Here is a 17149-nt window from a genome sequence, read left to right as displayed (position 1 = left end):
ATATATGAACTTAAAAATCACAAAGTTATATCTTAAACAAAACAAAAAGTAAAATGCAATAGAATACAGAGATATTTTTATAAACCATTGGAGTCTGAAATGCCTTTGAAATATAACCTCTAGTCTATCTTAAAATTCCTTGGGTTCATATCCATTTAAATGTCTATTGTCGGAAGGCAGAGTGGTAAGGGATAAGCAATGGGGGTTAAGTGATCTGCTCAGGGCCACACAGTCATGAAGTGTCTCAGGTCAGACTTTAACTGAGAACCTCCCATCTCTAGGCCTGGCTCTCAGTTCACTGAGCCACCCATTTGTATCCCCAAAGTTAGCTGAGTCTTCTCCCTGACATGCAGGCGAAGTCAATAAAATTACCAGAACAGTCAAAAGGTATCCTTTTAAATAGCCCATTGCTTTTAAGTTCCTGCTTGAAAAAACCTTTCTTCTTTCCCTCTTGTCTCTCCCTTTTATCTTTCCCCTCCTACACTCCGATCCACCCATGTGGCCAATAGTTACCAGATGGTAGAAATGAGTCCTGAGCGATCTGCTCCAAGGATCTGGGTTGAACAAGGATCGGGTGAGCTAGAGAGAGCACCGGGGTAGGCCAGGAATGACAGGAATCCAGGCAAGCAGAGTTGGGAGCTGGAGCGGGCAGGTGAGCTGCAATCTGCAAATAGGTCTGCAGACAGGGAGAAGCGCCTGTGAACCAGGTAAGAGGCAAACAGCAAACAGGCAGGCAGGGCTGGGAGTAAAGAGGGAAGATTTAGGAATTAGGATGCCCTAATCTCTAAATTCTTTTACTTCCCTCTTCCCTCTAAGTCCATTGCGAAATGGAATCTATGTGATCTTGATGCTCCCTGTCACTCCTTGATTCTGGCTAATTATTCCCAAGCTCTTTCTATAGTACCTGACAATAAAAATACTCCCTTCTCAGTTTATATGAATGTTATTAGGTTTTTCAAGATAAGGATAAACTCAAGATGATTGAGTTCAACCCAGCAGTTTTTATGAAAACTCATTTCTATTTCTATTTCTATCTCTTCACCCTACATGTTGGTTAGATCAGTTCACAACTTCACCAACAATGCATTAGTTTCCCAATTTTACCACATCCCCTCCAACATTTACCACTTTTTTTACTGTTATATTGACCAATTTGTTAGGTGTGAGAGGTACTTCAGTATTGTTTTAATTTGCATTTCTCTAATAAAGAGTGATTTAGAACATTTTTTCATATGATTATTAATAGCTTTGATTTCTTCATCTGAAAAGTGCTTATTCATATCCTTTGACCATTTGTCATTTGGCAAATGACTTGAATTCTTACAAATTTGACTTAGTTTCCTATATGTTTGATTAATTAGTTGCTTTTTTAGAAAAATTTGCTATAAAATATCTCCCCCTCAAATTTCTTGTTTCCCTTCTAATCTTGATTATATTGGTTTTGTTTTTTACAAAACCTTTCTAATTTAATATAATCAAAATTATTTATTTATATATTGCAATGCAACTTTTTCCTTGGGGATTTTTTCTTATGGATCTCACTGATGGTTTGTTCAATTTCTTTTTTCTGAAATGGGATTATTTATTTTACTTCCTCTTTCATTAATGCGAGTAGTTTTGCAAATATCAGTGCAATCCTCTTTTTCACCCCTTGATTTTTTCTTCCAGTTCATCCTAATCAACTTATTCCCCCACCCTCTGTCTATATATACTTCTTCTAACTGTTCTAATACTGATAAAAATTTTAAGAGTTACAAATGTCATCTCTCCATGTAGGAATATAAACAACTTGAGTTTTTTGAATTCCTTGTTTACCTTTTTATACTTTTCTTGAACTTCTCTTATATTTGAACATCAAATTTTCTGTTTATGTTTGTTTTTTTTTTCATCAGAAATGCTTGGAAATCTTCTATTTTACTAAATGACTATTTTTCCTCTAAAAGAATATACTCAGTTTTGCTGCAAAGGTGATTCTTGGATGTAAACCTAGTTCCTTCACCTTCTGGAATATCATACACCAAGCCTTCTGATTCTTTAATGTGGAAGCTGCTAAGTCTTGTACAATACTGACTGTGGCTCCATGATATTTGAATTGTTTCTTTCTGTCTGCTTGCATTTTTTTCTCTTGGCCTGGGAACTCTTTAATTTGGCTATAATATGCCTAGGCATTGTCATTTGAGGATTTATTTCAAGAAGTGATCAATAGAGTCTTTCAATTTCTATTTTACTCTCTTGTTAAGGAATATCAGGAAAGTTTTCTTTGATAATTTATTGTAATATGATGTCTTGGGAATATTTTTATCATAGCTTTTAGGTAATCCATAATTCTTTTTTTCCTTTTTTAAAAAAATCCCTTAACTTCCATCTTGGAATCAATACTGTGCATTGGTTCCTAGGCAGAAGAGTAGTAAGGGCTAGGCAATGGGAATTAAGTGACTTGCCTGGGGTCACATAGTTGGGAAGTGTCTGAGGACCTCCCGTCTCTAGACTTGGCTCTCAATCCACTGAGCTACCCAGATGTCCCCTAATCTAATAATTCTTTTTTTTTTTAATTTTATAGTATTTTATTTGATCATTTCCATGCATTATTCATTAAAGACAAAGACCATTTTTTTCCTCCTCCCCACTCCCCGTAGCCGATGCGTGATTCCACTAGGTATCACATGTGTTCTTGATTCGAACCCATTGCCATGTTGTTAAATATTTGCATTAGAGTGTTCATTTAGAGTCTCTCCTCTGTCATGTCCCCTCAACCGCTGTAGTCAGGCAGTTTCTTTTCCTCGGTGTTTCTACTCCCACAGTTTGTCCTCTGCTTATGGATAGTGTTTTTTTCTCCTAGATCCCTGCAGATTGTTCAGGGACATTACACCGCCACTAATGGAGAAGCCCATTATGTTCGCTAATCTAATAATTCTTAAAAATTTTCTCCTGAATTTATTTTCCAGGTCAGTTTTTTAAATGAGATATTTCATGTTTTTTTCAAAAATATTTTTTCATTCTTTTGCTTTCATTTTATTGTTTCTTGATGTGTCATGAAGTGTTTAGTTTCCATTTTCTCAATTTTAATTTTTAAGAAATTATTTTCTTCCATGGAATTTTGAACCTCCTTTTCTATTTGGTCAATTTTACTTTTAATAAACTCTTTTCTTCATTGGATTTTTTGCACATCTTTTTCATTTGGCTGATTTTGCTTTGTATTGCTTTCATTTCACTTTTCCATTTTTCATCTGCCTTTCTTATTTGATTTTTGAAATTCTTTCTGAGCTGTGAAGATTCGATTTGACTCTCCCCTGATTATAACAATGAAGGTACTTAGCTCTTCCTTGAATTTGAAGATTAAATTATAACCCCCTGTCTATTTGTTGATTTAATCTCCAAAAATGTAAGCATAGTACTTAACGTTGAGTGGGAAGATCTGCCCATGTTAGATCTACACCTAGTCAAAGGTGTAAATATCCCACTTAATCACAAAGTGGGAGGTCTGTGACCCATGTGTGCCATAGTGGGTAATGAATTAGAATCCACTAACTGCCTTCTGGGCAGTCCTAGAGCAGAGCATCAGCTGTGATTTGTAGACATGGAATTAGGGGAAGTGACACAAGAAAAAAAAGTCTTTAAAAGAAAGAGACAAGGGCCTGAAGGAGGTTGGTTTTTGAAGGTGGTCATTCTTCTGGGAGTTTGAAAGAGACACACTTGGAGTGGAGCCTCCTGTAAGAAGCAGTTCTACTGGAGTTAAGGCTGATACAGAATCTGCTGATTGAACAGACATATGGTGAGTGTAAAGGCTGACTTCCTTTCCTTGACCTTTCTGGAGGTGTCATCATCTTGAGACTCCTTTCCCCTGTCGGGGGCCTTAGAATCCCTACCTGGGTCAGAGGAAGCCAGAGTCTCCCCTCCCCCCTTCGCCTTTCTTCTCTTTCTCTCTTCCCTAATAAACTACCATAAATTCCATTTGACTTTAGTAATTCATTTTGGGACTTAGTAATTAAATCCCTGACAACCAATTAAATATATTCAGTCCAACCATTAAATTAATGGAGTTGTTCTAGAACCTGAGACCCATTTTTTCTCTGAAAATTTTCATGAAGCTGCTTTGATCTCTTTGTCCCCAAGTGAGTCCAAGCTTCATTTTTTGTTACCATAATAATTTTATATTGTTAGATATTTTTTGGATGTTTACTCATTTCCCTAGCCTTTTTCTCAATTGTTATTTTTATTTTAAAGGGGAGCTCTGCTCTTAGGGTAGAGATCATTTCACTTCTTCCCTGCAGTTATTCTCAGATATAATTCTGAGTTACTGCAATTTTTAGTTCTTCCAAGGTGATATCAGCCTATGGACTGGGATCTTTGATAGCCACTTCTCACTACTGTTTCATTCCATCCACCCACCCTACTTCCTCAATTGCTGATGTCTTGCAGGGATCAGAGCACTGTAAGCTACCTTTTTCTGTGACTTGGGACTTCACTACAGACTTGGGCAAGAGCTCTGGGCTTCCCCTTAGGCTTGTACCAGTTAGACATAGTGCAGAAAGCCCTGCACTGGGACTTTGGGGCCTCACCTTGGACTTCTGGAGGGGCTTGGAGCTTTACTCTGGGCCTATACCCACCAGGCACATTGTGGACTCACTGCAGGCTTAAGCAGAGCTCTGGGTTTTCTTTTGGGTTTGTACCAGCTAGGCTTACTATGGATTAAATTGTGGTTTGGAGCTTCACTTTGGGCCAGCACCAACCAGGAGTACCAAGAACTTCCCTGTGGGCTTGTTCTAGGGCTTAGAACTTCAATGGTTGGGCATGGGGTGTTCTACTGTTGACTTAGTCAAGCTCTCAGGGTCTCAAATTGGGCTTTGGCCCAGGTTCAGAACCTGGTGTAGAAGATATGGAGTGAAAGAACTTGCTGTTGGCTTGCACTGGTACTCCTCAGTGTGGCCTTGCTGTCAGCTGTGCTCTACTTTCATCTTGCACAGCAGCACTGGCTTCAATATTATTTCTCCTCTATTATAAACCCAACCTGGGAAAGCATTTCTATTTATCTTGAATTTTCTCCTTTATATAATAGTAAGATATATATCAATACAGTCCTTCAATCACCAGGAAGCAATTTTTAATGTTATTGAAAATTTCCCCATATATACATATTTTTATGCTTTAATTCACTCTTAACAATCTTTGACTAAAGTCTACCATGTGCCTAGATCCAATGTTAGGAACTGTGAGTGAGAGTCTACAAAGATGAGTGAGTTAACATCACTTCCTCCAAGAAGTTTACAATCTTTGGAAAGATATATAATGACTTATTTCTCTAAAAGGAAGCTCAACATAGCTAAAGAACTGATCTTGGATTCAGACACTAGCTAGTTGTTGCCAGGTCAAGTCACTTAAATTTCATAATCCCTCAGTTTCCTCATTTGTAATATGGGGATAATGTCTCTAACATACCTCACAGTGACATTATGAGGCTCAGATGAGATAATATATGTGAAAGGCTTTGCAAACCCTAAAACATTATTGAAATATCAACTCTTCTCTCCATTTGTTTCTCCCTCCCATTAGTCCTTCATACTTTTTCTCAATTGGCCCTTGTTGTGCATAAATGTGGTCATGTTACTCGTTTTTCAAAAGGCAAGTGAGTTGGTCTCTATTGCCCAATGAACAACATTCAGAGTTCCTTGCTTGACAGTCAAGGTTCTCCAGTGTGGTAGAGATTTTAACCTAATTTTTCATACTTATCTCATATTGCTCTTGTCCACAAGTTTCTATACACTGTTCAATTTCATCTATTTCATGTTCCCTGAATATTCCATAGACTGTCCCACGTTTTTGCCTATATTATGCACTGCTCCTTTATCACTACTAAATTCTTGCCACTTCTATAAAGTCTAACTCAAAAGCCCATGTACCACATAAAATTTTTCTTAATTTCCTCTTAGAAATCCTCTTTTTAATTGAGTTGCATTCTGTTCTACTTCTCTCTAAAAATACATTGTAGGATAATTATTTATGTTTATTATCTTTTTTCCCAACAAACTATAAGTTCTGTGAAGGTAAGAACTATGTTCCACTTAATATGGTATCTCTTCCCAAGACCCAGCAGTGGACTCTATCCTTATAGGTCCTTAATATATTTAATGAATGTTTGAGTAAATCTCTTTTTGAAGACTCAAATCTTATTAGATTGTATTAGTGTTTAAGAAATTTATTTCTCAAAGTTTATACAACTTGTCTCACATATACTCTTCAAAATATTCAGCATATATAATGTTAATCCCAACAGGACATTCTCCCTTTTTAGTTAAAGATTTAAACGACATTTAATCTTTCCAGATATGATCAGAGAAATGAATCTCTTCATCTCAGGAAGTACATTTCCACAGTTATGATGATAAGAATGGTTGCCCTATTAATATTTGTGATAAAAAGCAAACAAAACTATGATCATAAATTTCCTTTATTACTATGTTCACCAATATAGGTGAATAACAATTCAAATAATGTATTAGTGCAATCATATATATATATATATACATGTATATAATTTTTCCATATTGGAATTAGGTTACTAATACATAGATTACTAACATTACATAAAGAGACAAATTATGTATGGGGAAACTCCAATTCCCACTACTAACTGGATCATTTTTCATTTTAGCCAAGTGACCAATATTGACACGAGTCAGCTAAGTAAAGGAATTTTTATTTTCTGAATGTATAAAACACACCTAATATTGTTAAGACATTGACTGATACTGATAATTATCTGTTTAAATGGATATTGGCTGGGGTTAGAATTTTAATCATAGCATACACCTGGGGTTTGTTATGACCCAAACCACAAAATAAAATCATAAATGATGAGAAATGAATTTGGCAATATAGCTTGAGGTGTGAGATAGCAGTTTCAAATGCTGTTTAGGGAAATATTCCATTTAGCCATTATCAGTGAGCCATGAGGTTGGTAGTTTAGGAAAGGATGCAATTGTGGATCTCTAGGCTGTCTTATATAATTACATATAATGACTAAAATAATCACATGCTCCATCAGCCAAAACATTTCTTCTGTTTTCCTAATCAGTCATACAACAAAACCAAAATAAACACTTTACAGTGAATTAAAAATAAACCTGCAAGCATTTGAGTCTGTCAAGAATCTGTTGGACATTAAAGAAATATGGGGCATCAGAAATATGGGGACCAATCCATTTAGTGGGTCCTACATGTTTAGAAGAACATACCTCAATCAAATGAATTTATAAATTACTCATATGTCTTTCACGATTGAAGAGTATAGCTACACAAAGAATTGTTTTTCATCAAAGATCTCCTGCTAAATGATTTTAAAACTAAACTATGTCTTACACTGATTTTTCAGTTTGGTACTATCTTTCACAGAAATGTAGTAGGTGACTTTGTGATGTATAATTATTAGGCAGATGTTTATTACTTATATTTGTTAACCATTAGCAAAACTTCCAAATTCATAGTTGTCATAATTACAATTTTCTCATTAGTAAAATGGGGACAATAATACTTTCTTTAGTTATGTCAAAGAGCTATTGTGATGGTTGAATTCAGTGGTGTTAAATGCTTTGTAATGATCAGATGATTTATCAATGGAGCTAAAGCTAGTAGACAATAAGGATGTTTTTATAAGGTGCTTTGGGGTGAGGTCTGTTGGGTTTAACATATTGGTGTGCTCACGTAGAATAAAAAAATTGGGAATTTCCAAGCTTAGACAACTTTTTCAATGAAAAACTTTCTATGGATTCCAAAAGGAACTAAGAGAGTACCATTGGATAACATTTTCCAGCAGGATTATTAAAGTTATATATTTGATTACCATCTGGTCTATTGAATAAAGCTACCATTATCTTCGTGGAATATGATTCTAAAACATGTTCTGATTTCCACAGGCTTCTGAACAACAACCAAATCAGGAAGATTTCCAGAAATGCTTTTGAAGGCCTTGAAAACTTGCTCTATCTGTAAGTCACAGGAAAAAATTCAATGAACACATATGTTACTGACTGATTACTTTGTGCTTCTTGTTCTTGTTCCTTCTTCCTCTTCCTCTTCCATTTCTCCTCCTATTCCCCCCTCCTCTTCATTTTCCTCATCCCCTTCTTCCTCCTTCTTTGAAAAATAAATTGTCAACTTACACTTTTTCTTCCTCTTATAAGTCCAAAACACCCTTAGTTAAAAATATGGTCCCCAGATCCCAATTGAGTACATTCGTGTGGATCCTTGTTTTGGTTCTCCAAACCTCAAGTTGAAGGAAAAAAAAAACACAGAAAAATAATTATCAGATGTTTCATATTCAAAGCTTACTAGGACAAGCATACTTCAAAATCACAGAGATCAAAAAGAAAGAGTAGTGTTGAAAAACAGTCACTCTTACAAGCTTTTCCTTTTAATACTGGGAATTGTAATACAAGAAACAACTTTAATGAGCCTGGATATGAACCAAGTTTTGGATCAATTAGCTTAAGAATATTATTTCAGACAACCATGTTCCCCATCTGTGACTTTCTAGAAAAAGGGGAAAAAAAAGATTAGCTCAAAATGATTACCAGTGTAATTTCATATGGTTGTGGTAGTGGATAGTAATCATATGTTTTGAGGTAAAGAATCAGATTCCAATTTTCTTCTTTCTTTCTTTCTTTCTTTCTTTCTTTCTTTCTTTCTTTCTTTCTTTCTTTCTTTCTTTCTTTCTTTCTTTCTTTCTTTCTTTCTTTCTTTCTTTCTTTCTTTCTTTCTTTCTTTCTTTCTTTCTTTCTTTCTTTCTTTCTTTCTTTCTTTCTTTCTTTCTTTCTTTCTTTCTCAACCTTACATTCTGCCTCAAAATCAATACTGTGTAATTGGTTCCAAGGCAGAAGAGCAGTAAGGGCTAGACAATGGGAGCTAAATGACTTGTCCAGGTCACACAGTTAGTTTGACTTTCTAACCACAAATTGCTTATTAGAAAGTCATGATGGAATATTGTTAAATGGAAGGACCAAAAAAGAAAAAGGAAGAGTTTCAAAAGGAAATTGAAATGATGTTATGATTTTGTTGGAGGAATAAGTATTATTGATTTTATTATCATTACTAATATTATTTAAAAACCCAATAAAAATGAAACATATTTTTAAAAAGTGTTTCCTTCTCTAGTTTCTCCATGCTCCACTTCATTAATGATTGGAATTTTCCTTAAACACTTGGCATTTACATCACTCTGCAGCCTGCTGTGTCAAATCCAACTCTTCAGGCTAGTGTAAGAGACCTTGCACAAGTACCACATTGTCCTTATTCTTTATCCCTCCTCCAGATACTCTGAAATAGTTGGAATGATGTGCTTGTTGCATCTTACATGGATCTTTACTCATGGTTAATCCAAAGGCTTTTTACATTGCATTGCACGTATCTGAGATGTTTTCCCCTCTCTACTAACCGTTATCTCTTTCAAAACTTAACTTAAAACTAATCTCCAGAAATCTTTTCACAACTGAAAGTCCAGCCTGCTCTATTCTTTCCTAAAGTGGTGCTTAGGATGCCTCAGTACATATGTATATTCATTTATACAATATTCCATTTCACTATAATTTAGCAAACTTTTTTGGCATCTACCAAGGATGAGGCCTCAGGTAGGCACCTCATACAGAAAGATATAGCTACTACCCTAATGACATTTATAAGGGAAGTGAATCTATATGAAAATAAATGAAATAAAATATGATATATGATTTATGTATGGTAAAATCTATGGTAGAAGAAGTCAAAGAGAGCTTTGAAATTTTTGAGGAGGAAGGGATGGATCAATTGCTATTAGGAAGTGTCTCATGAAAGAAGTTGCCCCGAGATAGATCCGGAAAGAAAGATTTCAATAGATGGAAATAGTCTTTCTTAGATATAATACCCTTCTGAGATCATTCTTTGTTTTAGGGAACCCAGAAATGGGTGACTATTTTGGGTTTTCAGGATGACACTCAACATATTTCCCTTTATTAAATCAGCCAGTAGTTGAAGCTGAGAAAGGAGACAAGCCAGGCTGAAGAAGAGACTTTTCTTGGTGAAGAAGAAAGACAATTCAAACAGTTGTCCTCCATCTCCCTAACTGACTTAGAGTCACAGTTTGTGATTGGAATACTTCGTCAAACTTTCCTAAAATTATCCCCATAGTTTAGGGAAATTCTCATCCCTCTTACCTCAGTTTCCCATCCTGTTATCCCAAAAAATCCCTTGACTTGAAAAAGGAAAGGAAAAGAATATCTTTATAGTTTACTCAAGTGGGGAGGGGAGGAGCCAAAGGCTTCAAGAAGAACTGGGTGGAGAGGGTTGGTTAAGGGAGGGAGTGAGGGAGAAAGGAGGTTAGGAAAAAGATTGAAGAAGTTATCAGTAGGGATCTGTGGGCAGACCCCAGAGTAAAGCTCAGAGCAGTCCCCTGTGTATCAGTATCCCTGTGTGGCATCCATCAGCATTTCTCATTCCTACCTCCATTACAAATAAGCAGACTCAGGTCCCTGAAGCATCTCTCTCTAGTCAAAGCCAGAGAAAAACAATCATTGTAAAAGAAAGCAGTTTCCCCTCAGTTTACCTTCTCTATCTCAACAAGTAATAATTTCTCTCAGTTTACTTCCTCTATTTCAAGATGAAGAACAAAATAAAAGAAATCAGAGATAGAAGCAGAGGTAGAAAACCAATAGATTATGGTGAGATAAGGAAAATTTGGAATTCTTCAATATGGAGATGGTGCATTGGTGTGTGATGGCAAGATGAAGAATATGGTCATCTTTGTGTACATCTGTCCCAGACCACATACCCTAAAATGCTTTCCCTCCTCATTTCTACCTTTTAGTTTCTCTGACATCCTTCAAGTTCCAGCTAAAACCTCAACTCCTACAGGAAGCCTTTAATGATTCCCTTTACTTCTAGTGTCTTCCATCCTTTGATAATTTCAAGTTAATCCTGTATGTAGAATGTTTAAACATAGTTGTTTGCTTGTATTCTCACTTGTTACATTGTGAGCTCCTTGAGAGCAGAGACTATTCATCTATTTTTTTTTAAATCTAGCCCCTCCTTCTCCTCCCTACACCATAGAAGTCACTCAGTTAATTCTCTTTTCTTAATTTTTATTTAGAATATTTTCCTATGGTTACATGATTCTTGATCCCCTACCCTACTCTCTCCTCCTCTCTCTCAAATCTTACTGCTTTTTTAAACCTTTTTTTGTATCTCCAGTGTGTGCCATGCAGTAGGTGCTTAATAAATATTTCTTCACTGATTAAGTGGCACAGAGGACAAGGACAATGGTCTGTTTTTCATAGAGCCACATGCTGGCCTTGGGGGAGGGCCCAGGACTTTTTTGCTTATAGCATTGCTTCTCTTTAGATACCATCAGCACAAACCAGCAGCCAAGCAAACAACTGAGGCTAAGACCTTTTCTGAAGATATTCCCAGTTCCAGCTACACAGTCAATATAAATGGCTTTTCTTCATCATGTGGTTAGCCAACAAGAACCAATTACAGAATGTCTGTGTATACTCCTCAGTCTCTCCAAGACACTTATTATAAATCATTCTGATTCCTCTAGAAGTCAGCTCTCCAGCCTCTCCACACTGGGAAATGGCCGAACACACTGATTTCTGTGCATGTACCAGTCCCCCTGTTAACAACTAAATATCTGATCTGAAAGCATCCTCATTGCTAAGCACCATTGCAACAGCTTAACACCTATTTAATAATATTTCCCTTAATTGTTCTGAATTACAGCAAATATAATTTAATAGTTTCAAGTCACAGATATACATAAGCATTTGCCAGTAAAAAAATACAGAATATCATTTAGATACTCTAAAATACATAGATAGAAAGCTTAAAACTTTCAAGTGCAGCCTACAATTTTATATCTTTTATTCAAAATTGTCACTACTGAGAGTAAAACATGTGTATCATTTTTACTGCTCCCCCTCCCATGTCCTCTAGCGTTAACCTCTTTTCTTGACTTTTCAATCTTTTAAACTACATTGATTTGTTTGTTTCACCCACCTCCTTATGCCCCATACCCTTTAGTCTCTAGGAAGGGGGGATGAAGTACACAGTTTGACTCAGTTACTATATAACATTAGTTCCACCAAGTTCCAAGTCCAAATGAGGTCTCCCCTTCCTCCTTGCCTTCTGGGATCCCAGCTTCTCATGGTTTTCCTGCTGGGCTATTGGTAACATCCATCCTGGATTCCTGGATCCCAAAGTTTCCATGACTCTAGTTCCTGATTCCCAGACTCTACTCCTTAAACCTAGAACAGAAATGGATGAACAAAACAAGACCAAGATCCCAATCCCATTTCTTGGGTCCAAATGACCTAAGGAAAGGGGAAAAAGTTTTCAGGCCTCTCCACAATTATTGCATGATGCCACTCAGTGAGTGAACTAGTTCTTCACCCCTAGACCTTGTTGGAAGCGAAAGGTTTTTCTCTTCTCAAAAACATGTGTAGATCTCTCTTTATCCCCTACCCACAACCAAAGCAAAACAAAATGTATCAACCTTTCCCATAAACCTCCACCTATTAACCCTTTTGTATTCTCTTTCTTTTGATTGTGAGCTTCTTGAGGGCAAGACCTATCTTTTATCTATTTTTGTACTCCTAGTACTTAGTATAGAGCTTGGCACTTAGTAAACAATAATAAATTCTCAATAAATTCTTGTTGTCTTGCCTCTCTTCTGAGATGCAGTAGCCCCACATCTCCATCTCCCTAAAGAAAAGCTCCACTGAGATGACCTTCAAACTCCACATTGTCATCTCATTCAGCTCCTCTCTGTTTGCTATTTCAGTTTATGACATCACTGTTTACTCAATTTCCCATATTAAAATTTTTGGCTTTTTTTGATTCTCTGATCTCTCATTTATTCAGGTACCATGTTTTATAAATTCTATTGAAACATTTAGCACATTCATTCCCTCTCTTCTCTTTCCTCTGTCACCACTCTAGAACACGTTTGCATTGCTAGCCATCTGAACTGTAGCAATAACTTTCTGACAAGTCCCTCTATCTCTACTTTCTTTTCTGCAATATGTCTTTTATACAAGAACGTCAGCTGGAATTTTATTATTTATAGATTTGATAATATAATGTCTCTGCTCAAAAATCTTCTCTGTCTCGATGTGGAATTGCTATGCTTTTGAAGCCTTATCCCACTTTACTCCCCTCCATATATACCATGTTTTACGATATGGATCTCCTTCCCAAATCTGTTCTGTCAAAGAATTGGAGAGAAGAGGTGAGTGGAGAGTAGAATTAGTTCAACAAAATGTTAATATGCAGAAGGTAGGAGAATTTGAACAGAAGAGGAGTGCAAGGCATCTGGCTGAATTATAGGACCATAATGATGAAAAATATATAGTGCCTGGCCTCAGGGTGTTTACAGTCTTATGGAAGCATTACTGCATACACATAAGGAACTTGATTCAAGATTGCATACTCAGTAACCTCTCTTCCTTGAGGTTTCATTCATCCATATTTATCACCCAATCATGTTTATAGTGGCTGTTATCTACCAGCAAAACATTTTCCCCTCAGTTAATTCAATGGATTGTTCACATTCTTTCTCCTTTCCAAATTCTACTCTCATAGGAGAGGACTTTGACCTACATATTGATAATTTCTCCAACACCCTAATCTAGCAGTTCCTGGAATTAATAATTTCCTAATTATCTATTCTCAGCCTACTCAGCCACATGCAAAAATTGTCATATCTTTGACCTCATCATAAAACACAAATACACCATTTTAGTGTTCATGTACTCTGAAACTTTTATCTGATCCAAATCTGTTGTTTTTCAATCTCTTCTCCTGCCTCAGAATCCTGAAGTCTGTTCTTCATCCTCACAATTTTTAGTCACTCTACTCTCTCTTCATTTCTTTCCCAGGGTATCATCCCTGTACTGGTTAAATTTTCCTCTCTTTCACATGTCAATGCTTTGGTGAACCAATTCAACTCTACAGTGTCATCTTCTCTCTAATTTCTTGACACTTTATCCCTATCAAAAATATTCTATTTCACTTATCTCTTCTTACTTTAATCATTATCTCAAGTATTTTCATATTTCACTGAATAAAGATTTATTAAGTACTCTTTATGTTCAATTAATTTTGTCTTCCCATTTTCTTTTTTCCCCTCTTTCTATTATCCCTATGATTTTCTCTTCTTGTTTGCTTTTCTTCATTTTCCTTCACCCTTTTGCTTTCCTTTTCTCATGTTATTCATTTTATATTCATCACAAAGCTCAGTACATTGTTTGTAGTAAGTACTAAGTTCTGTCAAATTGAAATATTTGTTGGTTAGAGTTATTTGTGTTATGTCTACATGATTCTATCAGAACCAACAAAAAAAGTTTTATTCATGCTCATAAAGACAAATTATCCTGTTGGGGCAATCTCACTTGATTATCAAGATGAACAGATAATAGGACTTGGTATTTTGAGGTCTGGTATTTCTATCAACAACCAAATTGGATCAATCTTGTGACAAATTCTATCGATCTCCTAGTAATTAAGCTGCAAATGGATGTCTTAATGCCGTTTGAGGTAAGGTTTGGAATCCCAAAGTGCAGTTCAAGGAAAAACAGTGTCACAAGGCAGAATATAAGAAGCACAAGTAAGGTGTCAGCAGTGGCAAAGTAAAATAGAACTTCTCCATTGGAGAGAAATAAAATAAGGGCAGCTGGGGATGATGGAAACAGATCAGGTCCACTGGAAACTCAATGGAAAGGGCTCTAAAAACAGTTCTTATTTGGATTAAGCAGAATTAAGCATTAGGGAAGAGAGATAGCAGTGAGTCTAGACCTGCAGTGCAGATCAAGATTTGGAAACTGAAGCTTATTTATGCTTAAGGGAACACCTTGAGATTTGGGGCTTGTTGATATTCAGACTCTCTAAAATGGGAAAAGGGGCATCCAATTATTGCTACTTGCTTTCTTTTGACAAGATGTATCAAGGGATTTAAGTCTCCCCAGTGGCTTCTTAGAAAGATTCTTAAACACTTATGAACCTGGAAGAAATCCTGGTCCTGGAAGGGGCTGGTTTTGCAAAACTGACAGAGAATTATTTTGAATAGATTTTATATTCAAAATGTAAATATTTTTTCTTTGATTAAAAAAAAATCTCTACTAGGTGAACCATTTAAAACGCAAAAGCAGTAAAGAAATTCTACAGTTTTAATTCTGTGTTTTGGTGTAATTTTTTGAACATTGCTATTTGCCAATATTTAATTAAAACTTGTCTTTTGGTTCAGAATAAAAAACCTGTCATTGTTTTATTAGACTTTCAGAATTATAGCTAATAAAGAGTACTATTTAGTTTGAAATTTCTGTTTTTTCTGCTATAAACCATCTTTCTGAAGTACGTGATATTAAAAAAAAGGTGGGAAAAAGAGGCTACTGAGGTACTTATACCTTGCCTCTTTCTCCAATTATGGAACATCCTTGACTTGTGACAGTTTTTCTACTGGGAAGTCAGCTTACATGGTTTTGGTTTTTGTCTAATGTTTGTTTCATCTGCTAGGAAGCCATTCAATTTTACTTTCTTAAAAAATTTCAGTAGATCATGAGTATCACTATTAAAAACCATAGGAAAAATGCCATAATGTTTCTGAAAGAACATGTTTGATTATGGAATTAAAATATATTTTATAACATTTGACAGAAGTCAATAAAACCTTGGGCAGAGACCAAAAGATACACTGGTAGAAGTGCTTTTATAGTTTGTCTCTGCACTATTGAACACATGAAAGGAAAAAATTATCCTCAGTTCTTCAGTGTTATTTCAGTTTTAAAATTCAGCTAACCTTAAGTGAACCAGTATTCCAGAATTCATTCTCCTAATGATTGTACTTTTCCTTATGCAGCTGAAAGAAACATTTGTTGTCAGATTTTTTCATTTGTTTTTGCCTAAGGAAAAACAAATTATATGTTTTGGATAAGAAGATATTTAGTATGTGGTGGGGCAGTAGAAGGGTGCTAAGAAATGCATTTGTGTGAGGAAAAGATGTGCTTTGTTGTGTACTTGGCAGCATGCAACTAAAATTCAGTGGTGTATTTGGTCCAGTGAAAATTAGCCTCGGGAAGATACATATTCTATAATTAAAATGTGCAAGGCCTGGAAAACTCAGAGGCATTTAATAGTCTTTTGTACCTCTGTATTTAAAAAAAAATCAGTTCTCCATAACCAAGAGAGCATAAATCAATTGTTCATTATATCTTTACTGAGTAGTTTTGGCATAGTGAATAGAGAACAGTTGAATCAGGCCTATTGTCCCAGGTTAGTTCAGATTCAATGTTGGGATGAAAGGAAGTTTTTGTAAGCTACTGAACAGTTAATAAAAGGAGGTTTAATTAGCCATAACATAACAAGGATGTGTAGCAAGGATATAGAAGTTCTTAGTTAATACAGACATATCCCTCAGCCCCCGACTCCAGATGGAAAAGCATCTGGTCAGTAGGGCAGGATGTGGTGACTTCACTGCTTAAGTGAGAACTTTTATGGTCATAGGTGACCTGGAAGCTATGCCAACCCAGCCCGAGGGCACCAAAAAGCAGCTGTCAAGGGAGGAGCAGCTGGAGCCTTTCCCCATTCCAGCCCTTTTCTAACCCAGGTGATTGTAGCAGTATATAGATACATATATATCTTACTTATATAAATATATATGATATAGAAAAAATGCAAAGTATATATCTATATATATCTATATCTATATCTTATTATAAGAACTATCCTCAAGCCAGGAACTTCTGGGTTCAAGTCCTGCATCTGACACACTGGCTAAGTAACCCTGGGCAAGTCTCTGTACTTTAGGCAATTCTCTAAGACTATAAATTTCAGGGAAAATGTAGCTTTGCCTTGGTAGAGGGAATTTCCTCATCTTCCCTTTGGTAGTTCCACTCCTAGAGGAGCTGAAAATACACTGGAATCTGTCTCAAGGCACTGAATCAAGAGGGGCCTGAATAAAGAGCATATTGATTACATTTGCTGTTCTTCAGAATTTTAAAGACAACAACAGGGTTTGGTGTCCAGTAAGTCTGGCATAGAAGGGACATATGCTTCTCTATGATTTAAGAATAATTAGTCAAGTGAGAAGCTAATAGATAGTAAGCTGGAGAAAATTCCTTATCCTTTAGTG

At 36.0% G+C, this 17149-nt stretch overlaps 1 protein-coding gene across 1 annotated transcript in view; it reads left to right on the top strand.

The window, feature by feature from the left end:
- Positions 1 to 17149, top strand: part of PXDNL (peroxidasin like) — a 584754-nt gene that overhangs the window by 267420 nt on the left and 300185 nt on the right. The window contains exon 3 of the mRNA XM_007487140.3: positions 7911 to 7982. Coding sequence (XP_007487202.2) covers positions 7911 to 7982 — 72 coding nt within the window. The remainder of the gene's footprint in view (positions 1 to 7910; positions 7983 to 17149) is intronic.

The sequence above is a fragment of the Monodelphis domestica genome, chromosome 3, assembly GCF_027887165.1.
Source record: "Monodelphis domestica isolate mMonDom1 chromosome 3, mMonDom1.pri, whole genome shotgun sequence".
In the NCBI taxonomy this organism is placed as follows: domain Eukaryota; kingdom Metazoa; phylum Chordata; class Mammalia; order Didelphimorphia; family Didelphidae; genus Monodelphis; species Monodelphis domestica.
The sequence above is the reverse complement of the archived record's forward strand: the minus strand, read 5'-3'. Positions and strand labels throughout refer to the sequence as shown.